Raw genomic sequence first — 15,893 nt, forward strand, 5'->3', positions numbered from 1 at the left:
GCTATAGATGTGAGACAAAAATGTTTGGTTTTCTTGCAAGAGATCTTTCCTCTTGGAGTCACTCGCTGATGTTGCATTGACCCAGAACCGTGAAAAAGCAGTAATAATAATAATAATAATAATGGACCTTGTGCTTGGGCACGTTCACAGTTAGGTGGTGTTGCTGCATATTAAAACAATCATAAGCCCTTTCTTTCCTTGTTTCCTTCTTCCACCTCCCAATAGGCATCCCACCAGTTGTATCCTAACTGGATAAAGCTTCTAGCACATGAAAATAAATTAACTTTCAGCTAGGTGACACCAGGGTGGAATAGTGATGTGTTTCCAAATTATAATAAGGGATTTCCCAAAACATTTTTTATCACAATTAGTTATATATGTGACATTCCCTGGGATGAAGTACTTTTGTCTCATCTCTTCACAACCCTCCCCTCCCAAAACCAATACTTTCTTTCCTGCTCCACACCATAAAATATCAATTCCATACACTTTTCTGCTCTTCAGAAAACCCATCGTTTCCATACTCTTAGTCTCATAACTCACTAATTGTATACCCTCTCACCTATGATGGTTCTCGCGGGACCCAGAGCTGGGAGTCCCTCCTACCGCCAGTGAAAGGGAGCCTTCCTGAGATCAGCAGCCTGTTAGCCATCCAAACACACTCCTCTGGGCAATGTCAGTCCTTACTTTGTGTTATGGTTAACAATAGGTGTACCCAGTCTCCAAGCCCTTTTGAAGCATTCTCTGGTAGTGTCCCACCCCTGCTCCACTGAACACACAGAAATACCAGGGCTACTGTCCCCAAGGGAATAGTGTATACATCAGCTTGTAGGATTCAACTGAGGATCAACACCTTTCTTAATACTACAGCACAGAGATATATTTATAGTGAAACAAAAATAAGTTTATTATCAAAGATAAAAAAGCTACTAAGGATAATGGAAACAAAAGGGTTACATGTAAAACAAAATCATAACACAAGGGGGAGGGGATAGCTCAGTGGTTTGAACATTGGCCTACTAAACCCAGGGTTGTGAGTTCAATCCCTGAGGGGGCCATTTAGGGATCTGGGGCAAAAATCTGTCTGGGGATTGGTCCTGCTTTGAGCAGGGGTTTGGACTAGATGATCTCCTGAGGTCCCTTCCAACCCTGATATTTTATGAAAGACTAAACTTAACAGGTTAACTGCCTGTCTAAAGAAGTCTTATCTCACCCAAAGTCCTTTGCAGCATCTTTCACTAAGGTAGTTAGAGATCCTGTTTTTGTGAATCTAAATGTGCTGTTTGTTTACTTCCTAGAATAGAAGGGTGTCTTTTTGCCTTCTACTTATATTCCCAAAGTTCATTGTTTGTACTCTGGGTGATAACTTCTGCGGCTTATTTTCCTATGTGCTGCTACCTTGTTGATTTCATGTGTCCCTTCTGACTTCCTGTGTAGATGCATAGTCATTGTGTTAACTTACAAAGCTTAATTTACATGACAATATAGAGACCAGTGAATAAGCATCTTTTGTCTGACAGAAAACCTGTGTGTCAATTCTGCCTTGAACAGAATTTAAAACACATTTTCAGTATACTTATGTAACTTTTTGCATAGTATCCATCCGGCCATTTCAGTGATATTAATGAGCAGTGTGACCCTAGCTTTCATTAAAGACCTCACATAATGTTCTTTGGTGATACAGAATGTACAAACTGGAATCAGAATGTTCTAGTAATGCCCTTGCTAGTTGGCATTGAGGGGGTTACATCACCCCAATCCATTAATCTTCTACCTCCACCCCCTCTCAATATCCTTCAATGCACCAAGCTGGTCCAGTACCTCATGGAAGCTACTCTTGATGGCTCGCCTACCTGTCAGCTTTCCTCAGTAGCAGAAGCTGTTGGAGGCAGGCAAACTGCCCTGTGGTCCCTGACTCTGGAATGATTGGATGGGATGGAGGGACGGTCCTGTTTTGTGGTAGCTGGATCATTAGTTGTCAAATGAGTCTCCTGTGGTTCTGCAGTTCATTGGGTCTCCTCTGCCTGCTGGTGCTCCCCTCCCTCCAAGCTGGTTTCTCCCCTGGATTGTGTGGGGGATGGGTCTCTAGGCTTCCTCCCAATACTGACCGTTCAAACTCTGTGCTTAGATTGGGCAGGCAGTTAGAGGTGAATGTAGGACTTCCTCTAAGTACAGCAGTAGCTGGGTCTTGCCTGTCCTCCTTTTGACATGCCAGAGTGACTGGTGGGGCTGAGTAGAGAGTGCTTTGGTTGCAGGAATTGCTATTTTTATTATTTATTGGTGCACTTATCATGAGTTCCAGCTTGTACTGATGTGAGATGCAGGAATATTTTTCTTGAAGTAGCTGACTTGTCTGTGTTGCTAGTTAGCTCCACTCACAGCTCAGCATCTGGCTGAATGAGCAGCAGCAGCTTGTTCTTCCCCAACCTTAGAGCAGGCTGGAAACATTAACATGCTGAGCCAGTCACAGAATTGTGGGAGAGATTTTGAAACAATGACCCCTAACCCAAATGTAACCTGTTACTGTCCACCATGAGCATATCACTTTGCACAGAACTAGCCTAAGGAATTTGGGGAGGTTTGAGATACACCCCTAAAAGTATTTGACTCCATTCAGTTTAAAAGGTGTGTGGACCAGCTCTCTGCTCTACTTCTCTGGTGGTGTGAAGCTCATAATAGATTCCCCAGGGTAAAGAGGATGTTGTCTGGTGATCCCTAGCTGCTATATTTATTAGAGGGTGGATCTTAAATTCACCCCTACCTCCAGATTCCTACTGTTGGTTTGTTTTGGGCCTTGCAATTAGTTTGCATTTGTTTAGACCACTTTATGTAAGGCTTTACAAAGAAATGGGCTAAAAATATTCTTTTAAATGAAAGCAGAGAGTCTTCTTCCTGTGAACAAAGGGCTGTCCTGTTAACAAGGGGCCCATTTGAGTCCCTTCCAGTGTCTCAGTGACATGGAATCCTTTGTAAATGGGCCAGCCCTGGGTGAGGGTTAGAATGCTACAGAATCTAATTGCCAATCAGTGGATCTTGGAGTCACCGGATTGGATGCACCATTAATGCCAGTCTTATGCCAATCAGTTGAAGAGCAGCTCCCCTGCTTCAAAGCATATATGTGTGTGGGTACCAGAGATCAGTTTGGTTTATGTTCTTTATAAACGAACTTGTACCCTTTCAGCAATTTTTGTATTAGATTTGTGCGGCATGCATCTGCCTTGTGCTGTGCCCATCAAAATTGCTTTTTATGCATTGTCCTTTTTAACCTCCAAGCTCACTAAGCTTGATCTGTTTTGGAGTTAGAAAATGTTCAGTCATGGGAAAATTTCGAGCAAATTAACCTTCCATGGAAAAATAACTGCCTGTTTGTCATCTGCAGTAGGCATTGATCCCTAACTTGTTTATGCCTTGCATTTGTTATGCATGAGTAAGCACATTAGCCTTTTCATTTCATTCATTAGACAGTTAGTCCTTGATTAGTGTTTTCTAGTTTCTGTCAAATACAGTACTACTTCTTAACTCATTTTGTCTTAGGTCTTTCTTTTACTTTTGCCTTAATGTAGAGGAAGGTTAACAAGTTAAGCACAACAGTGGTCCTTTCTGTTTATATTTTTCTAGGAAATATACTTTCACTAATTGGAGTGTCTAACATGTGGATAAAGTATCAAAAACTGTGCTTTCTAGCTAGCGGAGTTGGTTTTGATTTACTGGCTCTCTTTACTTGGAAGGTTGGCAGCTCAAGTTTTACTACCAGTATCACTTTGAGGATGAAGTATTTTGTAACGGCAGGATTACCTATAATAGCGAATGTTTTCCTTGTAAAGTTACTTTTCAACTTTCTTATAAATACGGTAATATGTGAATGATAAGCAGATGAGACTGACAGGACAATGAGTTTGCGAATACTCCACTGAGGCAAGGAAGTTCCCCGTGGGAATTTACAAGCGAGGTGAAGCAGATAAGGATGTGTTTCAGGTTAGCACAGTTTCTCTCTCTCTCTCTCTCTCTCTCTCTCTCTCTCTATCTTGCTCATAGACCACTACAGTTGAACTATAATGGTACTGATTTTACAGGTAGATGGATATGAAAAACAGCATCAATAATTTTCTATTTTTCTATTAAATACATGGCCCTTAAATACATGATGTGAATATGGCATGGTCTGAAAGTTTTACTGACACACATTTGGGATGATAAATGTAACTTATAAGTATTGAAGCTACTTGGGAATAATTTGGTTAGTCATCGCATACTCATACTGCTTAAAATTTTTATTCCACACCACATCATCATGTGTGATGGTAGTGTGCGTGTGCACGCACACGTGTGCACCAGGCAAACTGTGACTTAGACCCCTTTTGGTGCCTCTTGAGTGCACCCCATAGGGGAGTGGTCTGGCTTCCTGTACCTCATTCTGGGTGGAACCACATGGCCCAACCATTCTTAGGTCTTGTCTACACTGCCACTTTACAGCGCTGCAACTTTCTTGCTCAGGGGTGTGAAAAACAACCCCCCCCCCCTCACCCAAGCACTGCAAGTTTCAGTGCTGTAAAGTGGCAGTATAGACAGTGCACCAGCACTGGTAGCTACTCCCTTCATGGAAGTGGGTTTTTTACAGAGTTGGGAGAGCTCTCTCCCAGCGCTGGTGCTGTGACTACACAGCCACATGAAAGCGCTGCCGCGGCAGATTGGACTCTGGGCTGTACCTACCTGTTCCCAACAACACAGATCCAACTTGGTTTTCACACCTGAAATAGTTTTCCTCTGGGAGTCTGTGATAGCATATGTTTGCAATGACAAAGAAACTGTATCTTCAAAACAAAGCACTATTAATTCATTCCTCAGAGATACAAAGCGCTTAGAGCAAAAGGGAAAAAAACAATAAAAAGCTTAGAGTGATGCTCTGTACCTTGGGGAAACACCCTGCCACCCCATGTTCATCTTTATAATATGATTATGTGGTATCCAATGCAAAGTTTTTCATGTCGGGTGTCTTCAGAAGGCTCGTGATGCACTGAGCATTGGTGTTATAGTAATGTTATAGGCTGTAATTTCATGTATATAGTTATGAGGCTGAAAATGTGTTCTCATGGCTTAAAACAAGCCCAGGCAAAAACTCTTTAGGAGCAGAGGCACAGGCAAAAACTCTCCAGGAACAGAGAGGCAGTTCACAGTTCATCAGGGCATAGATGGAACAAACCCAGCCCAGTCTCACAGGAACAAAGGACACTGGCCTAGGCAGAAACAAAGGATCTATTGGACTCTTGAGTGAGTCACCCCCCTCTCTTTGCTCAGTTTGGGTCTACAATGAGGTAATGCTCACCTGACTCTGAAGGAAGTGGGGGGCAAAGCCAAGAGGGAAAAGACATGATAAAAGAGAGAGACGTTTGCCATGCTTGCTCTCACTTCCACCTCTAAGCAACTGAAGCACTGATCAAAGCGGAGATCCTGGCTGAAGGGCAACCAGCCAGCCTGTGGTGAGAAGCATATACGTTTGTAAGGCCACTGAAAGTGTTAAGATCAGCTTAGAATGCGTTTTGCTTTTATTTAATTTGACCAAATCTGACTCGTTGTGCTTTGACTTATAATCACTTAAAATCTATCTTTTGTAGTTACTAAATTTGTTTGTTCTACCTGAAGCAGTGCATTTGGTTTGGAGTGTGTCAGGCACCCCTTGGGATAACAAGCCTGGCACATATCAATTTCTTTGTTAAATTGATGAACTCATATAAGCTTGCAGTGTCCAGGGGGCATAACTGGACACTGCAAAATTAAGGTTCCTAGGGTTGTGTCTGGGACCAAAGATATTGGCTAGTGTCATTCGGTTGCACAATCCAAGCAGCAGCTGGCCAAAAGTGCTCACTCATGTAGCTGGGAGCAGCTTACATGCTAGAGGCTTTGCATGAAGAGCCTGGGAGTGGGGGGTTCTCACAGCAGGGTAAGGCTGGCTCCCACAGTCAAGGATTGGAGTGACCTTGCGGATCACCGGTCCAGATAATACCAGAAAAATGTCACACCTAGACACTTTTTTTTACTTACACCTTTGTATGTCCCCCTAAACCCAGCTAATTCCAGCTCTGGGAGAAAACAGACTGCCCCCGTTGTAGTTTCTACCTCTATCTCTGTCAATCGGGTGCCAGCTTTTCATTGCACAGCCTCTTCAAGCTCACTCAACCCCACCTCCCTTTTCTAGGATCTTTGGGGATTAAATGTCCTTTGATCCAGGCTTAGCTTTGGAAAGAGTAAACCATTCTATGCTGGATAAAGCCAGACAGGTAGTTTATTCCCCAGTGATAACTCAGCCATTGTTTTCTCATGGAGTCTTACATGTGTTATTGTTTTACCTTTCCTGTTTGGTTCCTTAAACAACCCCTTCTGATCTGCCTCCATAGCAAATAACCCATCATAACCAAACACACAGAGGCCTTGTGTGATACTCCCTGGGGGTACTCAGCATTGTGAGCCATAGTCACTACCATATACCTCTAGTGTCAGTGAGCTTTGTCTGTGCCCATGGGCACCAGGTTTGTATAATTTTTGATGGTGCCCAGCCAGAACAGGTCCAAGCAGAGCTGTCCCGTCCATAGGATGGATCTGGGCAACTGCCCTAGGCCCCATGCTTCAGGGGGACATGGGGTCCAGGGCAGCCTGGGGGATTAGCGGGGGCCTGGGCACCAGCAGCAGCAAGTGATTTGACCTCAGCCCACCCTGCCAGCTCCTGGCATTGCTTGGGGGAGGGGGTGGAAGCCAGAAAGAGGCAGAGTGGGGGTGTAAGCTTGGGGGAAGGAGTGGAATGGGGGGAAGGGGTGGAGCAGGGGCGGGAAGAGGCAGATTAGGGGTGGGAAGTGGTGTAGTGGAGTGGAGTGGGGCCGGGTTGCTTGCTGCTGCTGGTGCCAAGCCCTCCACTAACCCTCCCTGTGTCCCACAGGAGTGCAGGGCCCCCCCAAAACCGCAGGGCCTGGGGCGGTTGTCCCAGTCTGTTCTATAGATGGGATGGCTCTGAAAATATATGCCCAAACATTGGTGGAGCTGGGCCCACATTCCTGAATATTGGTGGCGCATGGGCACCACGGGCCCATATAACTCGCTGCCTATGTTTGTGCCTGCCGGGGTTCAGCTCCCAGACTCCACCAGCTATTGACAACACAAGCACTTCGCCTCCAGGCCTCACTCTCTACACATTAGTGTTAGGCACACTCCACCCCACAAGTCCTCCTAGCATCCCCAGTGTCCAGCCCCTGCTCCAGTGGATGCTCACAGAATTACCAAGCTTGCTTTTCCCAAAGGAACAGTACACCACAGCTTACTAGCTCATAGATTCATAGATTCCAAGGCCAGAAGGGGTCATGGTGATAATCTATTCTGACAACCTGCCTAACACAGACCATTGAACTTTAATTCCTAGTGTTCACCTTAGAATACAGCCTTGCTTAAGACATAACACTTAAGTGTCTTTATAGAGAAATCAAATATAAGGTTTTTTTTTTAACATAGAACAGAGATTCATATGGTAGCAAGCAGAAATACTGAAACAAAGGGTTACATATAAAACAATCATAACATGCTTTCTATGGCCTCAAGTTAACTAACAATTATACTCCTGTTTAAAGAAGTTTATGTGACCCAAAGTTCTTCCCAACATTTTCAGCCAAGCCTGGTTGCGATCCCTTTTTCATGAAGCAAACTCACTGACGGTTTACTTCTTCAGTGAGGGATGCCAGGGCTTCTTTCACTCCCAGATATACCAGAACAGATCTTTAAACAGATCTGAAAACTCCCCCCTCCCTCTGTTTACCTCTTCCTGTTAATTTTCTTTTCAAGTACCCCCAAGCTCTTCATTACTATTTAACTTGGTATGCTGATAGACTTGAGGTTCAACAAGAACAAGTGCAGAGTCCTGCACTTAGGATGGAAGAATCCCATGCACTGCTACAGACTAGGGACCGAATGGCTAGGCAGCAGTTCTGCAGAAAAGGACCTAGGGGTTACAGTAGACGAGAAGCTGGACATGAGTCGACAGTGTGCCCTTGTTGCCAAGAAGGCTAACGGCATTTTGGGCTATATAAGTAGGGGCATTGCCAGCAGATCGAGGGATGTGATCATTCCCCTCTATTTGACATTGGTGAGGCCTCATCTGGAGTACTGTGTCCAGTTTTGGGCCCCACACTACAAGAAGGATGTGGAAAAATTGGAAAGAGTCCAGCGGAGGGCAACAAAAATGATTAGGGGGCTGGAGCACATGACTTATGAGGAGAGGCTGAGGGAACTGGGATTGTTTAGTCTGCAGAAGAGAAGAATGAGGTGGGATTTGATAGCTGCTTTCAACTACCTGAAAGGGGGTTCCAAAGAGGATGGATCTAGACTGTTCTCAGTGGTATCAGATGACACAACAAGGAGTAATGGTCTCAAGTTGCAGTGGGGGAGGTTTAGGTTGGATATTAGGAAAAACTTTTTCACTAGGAGGGTGATGGAGTACTGGAATGGGTTACCTAGGGAGGTGGTGGTATCTCCTTCCTTAGAGGTTTTTAAGGTCAGGCTTGACAAAGCCCTGGCTGGAATGATTTAGTTGGGGATTGGTCCTGCTTTGAGCAGGGGGTTGGACTAGATGACCTTCCAATCCTGATATTCTATGATTCTATTGTAAGACACATAAGAGTAAGCTAAGGAGATAAACTTCTCCAGAGAGGAGGTGAGAGACTCTTTTTTCAAGGAACGCTAGCTTTGACTGAGTTGCCTTTAACTACAAGACCTTAAGATCATAATTTCCTGTATACACGCCTATCTTCTTACATATTATCCGCACATGCATCTCGCAATGATTATGATGACCAGGATGACATGGGCTTTTATTAGAGACTTTACATGACATTCTTTGGTGGACTAGTAGGTAACCACCAGACACTGGGGATCCCTATAAACCTTTTATACCCCTGTCCCTCTTGGCAGGTCTGACTCTTGCCTGAGTCAGACCTGCACCAAATAAAAGAATCAATAGAGATATTTCCAGTTCATCACATTGTGTATAAAAGCTTATGTCCTAGGGTCTCACCCCCACTTTGAGCTTGTGAGTTCAAAGATGGGGACCCGCAGGTATTCTCCCCCCACCCTAACCTTTAGGGTAGGTTTCCTTTTCGCTGCCACCACTCGATTATTTCGGTGAATCGAGACACCCCTCTGTTCCCCCCTCCTCCTTCCAGAGACTTTCCTGGGGAAGCACAGATCAAATCACAGAGGGAGAAAGATTCCTTTCACTTCCCTCTCCCTTCCCTGCTTTCTCTGCTTGGAGACAACCCTTGTCTCCACAGAGTGGCGCCTAGCTTCCTTCCCCTGAATCCACAGGTAAGGAACTTAACCAAGTCCTGAACCTAAAAGAGTTTATTAAAAGAATACAAAAAAAGAAAAAAAATACACAATCTCTATGAATTCAAGATAGACATTCATAGGGTCTAATCTTATTAATCCCTGGAGAAATTTCTCCCTTTTCCTCAGTACAACAATACAGGCAAAATTACGAATAATCAATACAAACACACAGAATTGCAGACACAGGATTCTTATATGAAATTACCCCGTACTTCTAATACTCACTAGCTTGAATAGAAGAAATTAGTTCAGAAAGATGAGCAGGCTTGATTAAGCGTCTGGGCTGGTGTACTTCCAGACGGCTAAGAACACAGAACAAAAAACACAGAGACCCAAGTTCCCGCTCTCTGGGATTTTCAAATTCTCTTCCCTGATTGGTCCTTTGGTCAGGTGTTTCACCAGGTCTGTGTTAACCCTTTGCAGGTAGAACTTAACCCTTAACTAACTACTTATGACAGTTTACCTCTTATTTGTTGTTTTTAATCCATGATCTTAAGGTGCTTTATATCGTCTCCAGAAGTTAATGTAACCAAATCTGTGTGTATTAGTAATATATATGATAGAATATAAAAAAATATAAACCCTTACTCATTTCTTCCAAGGTGTCTATGAGGTAATAGGACACATGTATCTAATGGCTGGGAATGCCTGTGCTCTGGAGGTGCTCTATGTAGGGATCTGATTTAGAGACTTAGCACATAGTCATTTTGTAATGGCAATGGTGGTTGTTCTATATTGAATCCACCTTTTTTTTTAAATGTGTATATAATATTGGGTAGGCAGATCTTGACCTAGACCACACAGAACTTTGCATACAATACTATTGAATGGCCCTATACAAATGCTCAGGCTGTATACAGGTGAAGTTACCTTAGTGGGTCTTCCACTCTACTTCCAAAGAAAGAGATTTCATAGATTTATTCTGTAATCCAGCGAAAATAATGATGTCAATAGTAAACCTTCACTGAAAACAAATGCCTGTATGCTGCACAACAGTTAGAGATACTTTCAGCAAAAATAACTATCACATTCCATTCAAGTAAAAAGATGTAACAGACTGTAAAATGTGTAGTAGGTGAATGATCTGGAGATGTATCTGCTTGTTGGAATACTGTATATCTGAGATTTCAAAATTATCAGGGTACTGCTCTTGTATAATGATAGTGCACAAAACGTCTTGTGGTTTATGTGCCTTGGTTAGAATTTCGATTTTATATTTTGCAGTTTTACCCATAGTGATTTACACATTTCTTTTTTCCTGTTAGGATGCTTCAATTGCCCACAGATTCCACATCATGCGAGAAAAACATCCAGAGAAGTTCAACAGTAGGTAAGAACACAAACAATATTTGCATGTGAATGGGTAAGATTTATGTTACATGAGGAGGTAAATTCTGCATTTTCCTTCAAAATATTGATTATTATTACAACACAGAATGTCACTGCATCTTACTTTAAATATCTGGTTCCAGATTACTCCGATTAAAGTCAGTGATATCTGGTATCTCAGTTAAAGTGAGCAGCATTATAAATAAACTGTTCTCACATGCAAAATGATTGACTCTTAAGATTAGCATGATAGAGATGATGCACTGTGGTATCTGAGGATCCCTGAGTTGACACTTTGCCATTAGGAACTGCAGAGCACTTATTAGACAGCTGCAGCTGGGGATCCTTATCTTTCATTCCTGCATACACACTGGTATGTTGACAAGGGGCTCTTCCATATATACTCTTTGTGAGGAAGGGCAACTGAATGCTGTTTTATAAATATATACATCTTATCATTAAGAAGCTTGGGAAATGTCTAAAATGTGCGAACTGAAACTTTGCCTATATCCATGTGTTCCTTTTTGAGTTTGATATGGACTGTTGTTCCAAAGCTTTTTTGGAAATGTAAAATGTATTAATATATACTCTAAATACATCTTTCCTCAATCAACAGCTTACTGGGTAGGTAAAATCCATAATGCAAAGCTTGTTTGTCTCTCATATTAGGGTAATTTATCAGCTCAACAATGATGGGGAACGCCAACATTTTAGAAGTCTTAAGTAACATTTGAAGGCACAAGAGAGAAAAAGAAATCAATACAATATATAGGAATATATACTGAACATATTTATTTATATACTTATGAATATATTCTCTCTCTGGGCCAAATTGTGGCATTTACCCACTGGCCTGAATTGCTATGCTCCATAGGGAGATCTTGGAGCACTTGTGTCTTAGGTAAGCAAGCTGCCCTAGTGGATGAGAGTTACACAGGCTGCCATTTCTATAGGATGGTGGATCTGCTCTTCCTAGTATGGCTGTCCTGCTTTGTGGACCAGAACAGAGTGGTGCGAGTGGGGCCATTAACCACTGCAGTGTGGCTGAAAACACTGTGCTCCCCCAACCACAGGGACTGAGGCTGTCACAAGCCATACACCAGGAAGCTTCTTACACACTCAGTACCCCTCAGCATCTGTGAGGATCTGTCATGATCCAAGGTTTGATATATTACAATAAATTCCAAAATAAACGCCCATGTTAAAACACAGTGGTAATCTGATTGCGGGCCGTGAGACATTTTGCTGATGTTGACCATCTGCAGGCCTGGCCCGCCGCAGCTCCTAGTGGCCGCGGTTCGCCGTTCCAAGCCAGTGGGAGCTGTGGGAAGCAGCGGGCCACAGGGCCATGCTAGCCACCGCTTCCCGCAGATCTCATTGGCCACGAATGGCGAACTGCAGCCACTGGGAGCTGGAGGGGGGACGTGCCTGCAGACGGTCAATGTCAGCAAAATGTCTCGCGGCCTGCAATCAAATTACCCTGATGGGCCGCATGCAGGCCGCAGGTTGCCCACCACGGTTATAACAGCTCCTCTTCATAAAGCTCATATATTTTTCACTCCCAAGAATTATATAATGAAGAGAATACAGTGGTTCATAAAGACATATTGGTGGAGCTATTGGACACTTATCAAATGCAGGTTTTCTGGACTCTGAAAGTGAAGCAGGTTTATCAGTGGCCCTTCTGCGTATTTTCAGCAGTTGGAAATTTTAATTTATAAAAAGCTCAGCTAATAATATGAGTTTCAGATCAGATTTCATGTCACAATAAATCATATGCCATTAATAACATCTGCTAGCAGGCTCACCTTGAAATTCATCTATATTTTAAAGATTCTGATGTTTCTAACATTATCTTAAGGAAATTAATTACAAAAATATATAGTTCCAATCTTTACACCTCTTGTTACTGAGATACTGAAAGAACTTGAAAAGGTAATGATATTTCCAGGGGTTAGAAGAGCTCTCATTCAGATGATATAATATTTATCAAAAATAAATCTAAGTATTAACTGTTAAAGTTATAATTTGCTAGCATGTTTATAAGAGAAGTTCTAATGTCAAACCAGTCATTTTTAGATAGCCAGAGCTCTACCTTTAATTATGATATTTTAGACAAAAGACAATAAATATCTTTATTCAGATAGTTTCCTGAAACATTTTGCTACAGGCTTATCATTTTTAAAATATTTGTTTTATTTTGCATAGAGGGGTAAATGACAAACCCTGCTAATGTAATTTTACATACAATTATCTCAGATGCAGTTTGTTCTTTTAACAGCAGTTTGCATATGGTGACATTCCATAATGAGAAACCTGCTGTAAGGTATTAAGCATGAGAAAACAGATCTCGTTTTAGAACTCACTGAGCCAGTGGCTATAAACTTTGTAATTTACTAGAAAGTGGCATTTTCAAAAGCATCTCAGTGACTTGGGAGCACAAATCCCAATAAGGTCAAAGGGACTTGTACTCCTAAGCCATTTAGCCTCTTGAAAAATCTCACCCTGAATTCCTAAATTCTTATCCTGTCTCCGAAAAAAGAATCCCTTTCAGGCTTGGAGTTTGCTTTGTAAGTTCTGATTTCTCAGAGATGCTGAGCACCCAGAACTCCTGCTAAACTAAGTGAGAGATTAAATATGTCTGTAAATCAGACCATTGCATTTCAGTTCTACTTTCAGAAGTGACTATGTAACAATCTGTTACACAACCAGCATGGAATTCCTTGCTAAACAGAATTTAATTTTTTGTGTTATACAGAATAGATATAGAATCATAGAAATGTAGGACTGGAAGGAACCTCAAGAAGTCATCAAATCCAGCTCCCCTGCACTGAAGCAGGACCAAGTAAATCTAGTCCATATCTGACAGGTGTTTGTGCAACCTGTCCTTAAAAACCTCCAGTGATGGGGATTCCACAACCTCCCCTAGAAACCTCTTCCAGAATAGCTGGAATAAGCTCTGAATATCACTTTAGTGACAAAATAAGTTTTTGTTAGGGAGTGTGAGCTGGATTCCATCCTTGCTCATGCATCATCAATAAAATTGATAACTAAGATCCACACTGAAGGACAATTCTGCCCTCATTTAATACACCTGTTCAATTCCATTGAAACTAAATCAGGTTATAGCTGCAGCAGTGTAAATTAGGACAGATTTTGGCCTGCAATTTTTTTTTAATTAAAAAAAATAAACTATTGATGATTCGTAAGCTAGAAAGAATCCAGCTCGACAGTCTGAACCCAGGTTATGTTGGTAGGGCTGGCCATGAGTGGAGGGAAAAACATATTTTTACTTGTAAACTGAGCAGATGTGATAGGAAAATGAAATCACTGATATGCAACCACTGTTGGACCCCCCTCCAATGCCAGTTTTATAGTCACTTCTCAGAGGACAACTTTGCTGCCTCCGTTTCACTATGTGTAAAATAGAAATAAAAAATGTTTCTACTTCACTGGGCTTGGAGGGATTGTTTAGTCAGTGTTCATAAAATGCTTTCAAAGTAATAGAATCTAAGTATTAGGAACTCCTTCCTCTATTCAACATGTGACAGGAGTAATGATTTTCTTTTTCACACAAAGCTTTTACATGGCTAATTTCTCAAAAGTACCAAAAATAAAGTAGGACTGAGATTTTCAAAGTCACCCAAGGGATTTGGACACACAATTTCCCCCCAAAAACTCAACTTAAATACATAGCAAATAAAGAAATGCACCTAACTAAAGAATGTATGCAATAGCTATACTGTAATCAGCTGCGTCCTTTAGTGTGATTCTTTTCTTTTCAATGATCAAGTGTGTCCCATGGTCTTACTGATAAGATAAATACTGTTACCATTCCATGGACACTTAAGGAGGCAAGTATTTAAATGCATTCATAACTATTAGAATCTGAGTTGTCATAGTAGCCAAACACTGGTGGATTGAAGTGCTGAGATTACTGCACTTGAGAAAGCATGGTTTAATTCCTAGTGCCTCCTGTTAAGAGCAGGATCAAATTTCTTGATTTCAGTGATTTAACCCTAAGGGGAAGCAAACTTGTAGAGGACAGCATTTGAAGTAACACAGTATCACTAAACTGGGACACTGTTAAAATAAACTAGTTTGGCCAGAATGCCCCTGCAGGGAGATTTGTGTATACATCATAGACTGGTGCTGAGAAAAATAGATATATGGTCTTTGTGAATAGAACCTACATGTGGAGACAAACTGAACATTTTACAAAAATTATTCAAGTCCAGATTAAATAGTCTAAAATAGTATTTGATTAAATTAAGTTTGCTAACATGACTTTTGGGTGTCTACACTGCAAAGGAAAAACCCGCAGCACTGGGTCTCAGAATCTGGATCAATTGACTTGGGTTTGGGCTGCAATGCTAAAAATACAAGTGTAGATGTTCCTGCTTCGGCTGGAGACCGGGCTGTGAAACCCAGGGTGGTGGGAGGGTGGCAGAACCCAAGCTCCAGTGTGAATGGGAATGTTCACACTGCTATTTTTGGCCCAACAGCCCAAGCCCTGCAAACCCAAATCAATTGACCTGAGCCTCTGAGACTTTCTTTGCAGTGTAGACATATGCTCTGGCACCAAATAGCACACAAGATATTTTTGAGGTTCAGCAAACTAAAGTAGAATTTATAGCTGGCATTTACAGTTCTAAGTACATAATTTTAGAGATGTTCAAATACGAGTCTCTCTTCTTGACTTACAGCTGCTTTATGATGAAGAAATCCTAAAACAAAAACAATCTTATATTCCTAGTAACTTGATAAGTGTAGAATTCTTGACCTTATATTTTAGAAATTCACTTTTATCTTGTTTAATTATGCTTCTATTTTGTGCCAGTATCTATGCACTTAACCTCTAAAGACACTGGTATTAAAAACAAAAAACAAAAACCACACTAAATACCAATTTACTTTGTGCAAATGACCTCCAAGAAAATAAGCCCTCTGCTAATTAATGATATGCACATAATTGTGGGTTAGATTATAACCTGTAAACCATGAGACATGGACTTATTCTCGGAAGAAAGAGAAAGTGGATACTGAAAGTAAATGAATTTTTTGCCAGGTCTCCCTCTTCCTCCTGGTCCAGTACTGCAGTGTACCAAGGTCAGCATAGCACATCACCTTATCTCACCTTAGACATCCCTTGCCAAAAAAAAAAAAGTCTATCACCCCATTAATAGTGCTATATTACACAG

The 15,893-nt window shown here is 41.8% G+C and overlaps 1 protein-coding gene across 2 annotated transcripts in view; it reads left to right on the forward strand.

Moving 5' to 3' along the window:
• The window catches only part of DGKB (diacylglycerol kinase beta), a 534,249-nt gene that overhangs the window by 341,920 nt on the left and 176,436 nt on the right, over positions 1-15,893 (forward strand). For both annotated transcript variants that reach the window (XM_045008243.1, XM_045008242.1), the window contains one exon: positions 10,629-10,693. In XM_045008243.1, the coding sequence (XP_044864178.1) occupies positions 10,629-10,693 (65 nt within the window). The remainder of the gene's footprint in view (positions 1-10,628; positions 10,694-15,893) is intronic.

This window comes from Mauremys mutica, chromosome 2 (genome assembly GCF_020497125.1).
Source record: "Mauremys mutica isolate MM-2020 ecotype Southern chromosome 2, ASM2049712v1, whole genome shotgun sequence".
Classification (NCBI taxonomy): Eukaryota; Metazoa; Chordata; order Testudines; family Geoemydidae; genus Mauremys; species Mauremys mutica.